Source organism: Penaeus japonicus, unplaced genomic scaffold (assembly GCF_977035675.1).
Source record: "Penaeus japonicus unplaced genomic scaffold, GWHDUDI00000001_assembly GWHDUDI00000029, whole genome shotgun sequence".
NCBI lineage: Eukaryota > Metazoa > Arthropoda > Malacostraca > Decapoda > Penaeidae > Penaeus > Penaeus japonicus.
The window spans coordinates 6,120,838-6,124,399 of record NW_028234431.1 but is presented as its reverse complement, the minus strand read 5'-3'; the positions used below and the strand labels follow the sequence as shown (position 1 = coordinate 6,124,399).

The window sequence follows — 3,562 nt, the reverse complement described above, 5'->3', positions numbered from 1 at the left end:
ATTACATAAGGGCGTACGGATGAGCTCTCTCCATCGTCTGTTCATCAGAATCTTCACGTTATCCGGTTATTCCTCCTATAAGATGAGTGAAACAAATCGTCTGGACACTTGGAATGAAAGATGGGAGCAGGGTAGAACCGGATGGCAGAAGACTGAAGTCAATTTTGCATTAAAGAACCACGGAAATGCTCTTTTCCCTTCTCCCGGACGCCGAGTGCTCTTGCCTCTGTGTGGCAAGACTCTCGATCTCAAATGGTAATGTCGTGTTTATGTGTTGTTTAAATCTTTTGAAGAGATACGCCGTACAGTAGGCCTCCATAGGTGGGATGGCAGGTTATTGTGGCAACCAGGTGGCATTACAGACATACGGGTCATGCTATATCTGAATTGTAGCGGGTGAGAGGAGAGTTTTTACCCAGGATAGATATCATACTGACACTAAGGTCACTCTATCATTGCATTACTGTCATGCAAAACTGAGAATATAATTCATTTCCTTGAGGGATATACCCTTTAGAAACCTTTTAAATAAGTGCTAAATTGAGAATACAGAAGTGATTAACCAATGGACTACCATGGCATTAGTATACCATCAAATGCCTATGGAGCTTGAGCAAAGATAGCATAACTCCTCCACCACATATATTTTCAAAATAGAGCTTTATGAGTTTCTTATTTGTTTGTAAAATACTTGGAGGTCTGTAAGTTCTATCTTTGCCAGAATATACAGTAGGTGGCAGAGGTTTGTCAACCTTTCATTAGAGCACAGAAAGGTGGAGGCTGCAGTGCCTGTTTGACATCATGCCACTCTATCATTATTGTCACAGTATGTTTCCACAGAATAAAACTACAGGATTTTATACATTAAATGTAGTCAGTTGAATCCAAATTCATTAGTATAGCCAATGTGTGTGGAGAGACAGAGACAAAGACAAAGAAAGAGGAATGTATGTTTGCATAAATTTAGGGATATATATGGATATAGATATAGATATTCTTATGAATATCAATATAATTATACAAACCAGTATACATACAAATATACATATTCATATGTTTATACATGTGTCTATATATATACATGTGTGTGTGTGTGTATATATACATATGTATCATATATATATGTATTATATATATGCAATATATATATAAATATTATATATATATATATATATATATATATATATATATATATATATATATATATATATATATATATACACACACACACACATACACACACACACACATATATATATATACACACAGACATACATATGCACACAATTGTATATAGATAAAATTGTTCATGATGTTATATAAATTTCAGGTGCTATGATGAAGGGCATCATGTAGTTGGCATTGAAGGGATTGAAAAGCCAGTTGCAGATTTCTTCACTGAGCACAATATCCCTCACAGTATAGACCAGTTATCATGGGCTAAATTGTACAAGGTTTGTATTTGAAATTAGAGTTATTTACATATTGTTATACATACAGCCTCTCAATCTTTTACATACCTACTTAGCACTCTAGCCACATAATTATTATCTAAAAGTACAGGCTGAACATCTTACGATGTGGCCTCCTGAAGGGTTGAGTGAGCCAGTATTTTTTTTCTTTCTATCACTTTTTGTACTCAGTCTTAGGCAGGAAGCTTATTTATACAATGTCTTGTAAATTACATTTCCTCCTATTTACAGTAAATGTAATTAAAGCTATTTAGACTTGAGTTTCATGGCATTCCCAACTATAGTTTATGTTAATGTGCAATTGCTGTTTCCAGCACTAACCATGCTTATCATAGACATCAGGTCTTGGTTGTTGCTAACCCCTTTTCATTCATATATATTCTTGGCCTTTTTTATCATATAACAAAATTACCTGATCTAACTACATCATGTCATTGTGAATTTTTTCCCTCTGTTTTTCATGATTATGCTAATTCATAATCGTTAAATTCTATCTATCATTTTTTTTTTTTTTAATTGTCAATTAGATTGTAGAATTTTTAAAATATATGTATATTTAACTTTAGATAAAATTCCTAGTCATAAATTTTTTTGATTCAACATTTCTTTTTTTCAGTCTGAGGATAGTCGTCTTCAAATCTTTTGCTGTGACCTATTCGGTATTGATGTAGAGGCAATTGGAAAGTTTGATTCTGTGTTCGACAGAGGGTCATTAGTTGCCATCTATGAAGAGGATAGGGAGAGGTAAGAACATTTTTCAATTTTTTTTTTTCTTTTTTTTTTCATAAATTTCCAAGACTTCTAACAAGAGTGTTACATTTTTGTGTGTGTGTGCTGTTTCTTGATTTATATATTATTGTATCCAATCAAAGGTTTTTTTTATGCAGTAGAACTTTCTGAGATTGATGATTGATGATGGGATGTATGATATTTAGAACACATTTGTAGGATTATTTCATCTCTTAAAAAAGATTTACTGGTATAGCTTTGATTGAAATTTTGATTGAAGTCTGTATAAAATATGAAGATGGAAATAACTAGATTTTTTAAATCTCTATTCAGATATAGATATTTAAAGATATGAATATAGTTTTAAAAAAATAAAGGTAAAGGTATGTATTGTTATCCAAATATAAAGACATATTTCCCTAGGCATAAATACATCTGTCTTGTTATATATGTATTTTAGCATTTGATAATTTTCACATGTATACTGGAACACTTTTTTGATTACTTACAGGTATGCTGAGCTAATGAAATCCATACTTAGCGAAGACTTCCGTTACCTAGTAAATCTAGTACAGTATACTCCAACCGAGAATTTTAGCGGCCCGCCACGAAATATCCCAACTGCTCTTGTAGAGAAGCTGTTTGGTATGTTTTTCTGCTTTTCAAGTTCTTGCTGTCTAAGACTCCAATTTGTTAAGTCTTTCCCTCCCCATTGATAAATCTACAGATATTGAATATAGTTTTGGTAAACATGTTAGGTAATGGTAGAGTTAAACATATTAAACCTATATGGATGATTGTTGATAAAATGCAGGATATATGTCAAGTCATGTATAAGGTTATTATGCAATGAAATGATAACAGTTATACATAATTACACAGGTTGTATACAGTACAAACATTTTACAGATTCAAGATTACCTTAAACTACATTCATGATTTTATTCCATATCATTTCAAGAGATGATACATTTTCGTATTTTGCAGGAGATAAGGTCAGCATTGAAGTGTTGGAGACCCTCAACAGGACAGAAGAGGATCCTAAAGTTAAAGGAACTTGGGGTTTGGATTCTATGTTCGAAGTTGTGGCCTTACTCTCTCCCAAAAAGTAGAATTCAGCTGCCGTGTTTCCTTGCGTGTGAGTCGCCATTTTTATGCCCAGAAGTAATGGCCAAATTCCACAGTGGTTTGTATATCAGAGAAGACTATGGAATTTGTTTTATTTTATGGATTTTACTTTATTAGAACTCTAATATTTAATTGAAATTTGTTTTATTTTATTGATTTTACTTAATGAAAACTATAATATTTACTTAAAATTTATTTTATTTATTTTACTTTGTTGAAATTATACTGCTTAC

At 32.1% G+C, this 3,562-nt stretch overlaps 1 protein-coding gene across 1 annotated transcript in view; it reads left to right on the top strand.

Annotated features, from left to right (window-relative positions):
• The window catches only part of LOC122267631 (thiopurine S-methyltransferase), a 5,027-nt gene continuing 1,465 nt past the window's right edge, over positions 1–3,562 (top strand). The window contains exons 1-5 of the mRNA XM_043037694.2: positions 1–255; positions 1,331–1,454; positions 2,089–2,216; positions 2,713–2,846; positions 3,189–3,562. The exon at positions 3,189–3,562 is cut by the window's right edge and continues 1,465 nt beyond it. Of these exons, the coding sequence (XP_042893628.2) occupies positions 20–255; positions 1,331–1,454; positions 2,089–2,216; positions 2,713–2,846; positions 3,189–3,313 (747 nt within the window). The 5' untranslated portion in view covers positions 1–19 and the 3' untranslated portion in view covers positions 3,314–3,562. The remainder of the gene's footprint in view (positions 256–1,330; positions 1,455–2,088; positions 2,217–2,712; positions 2,847–3,188) is intronic.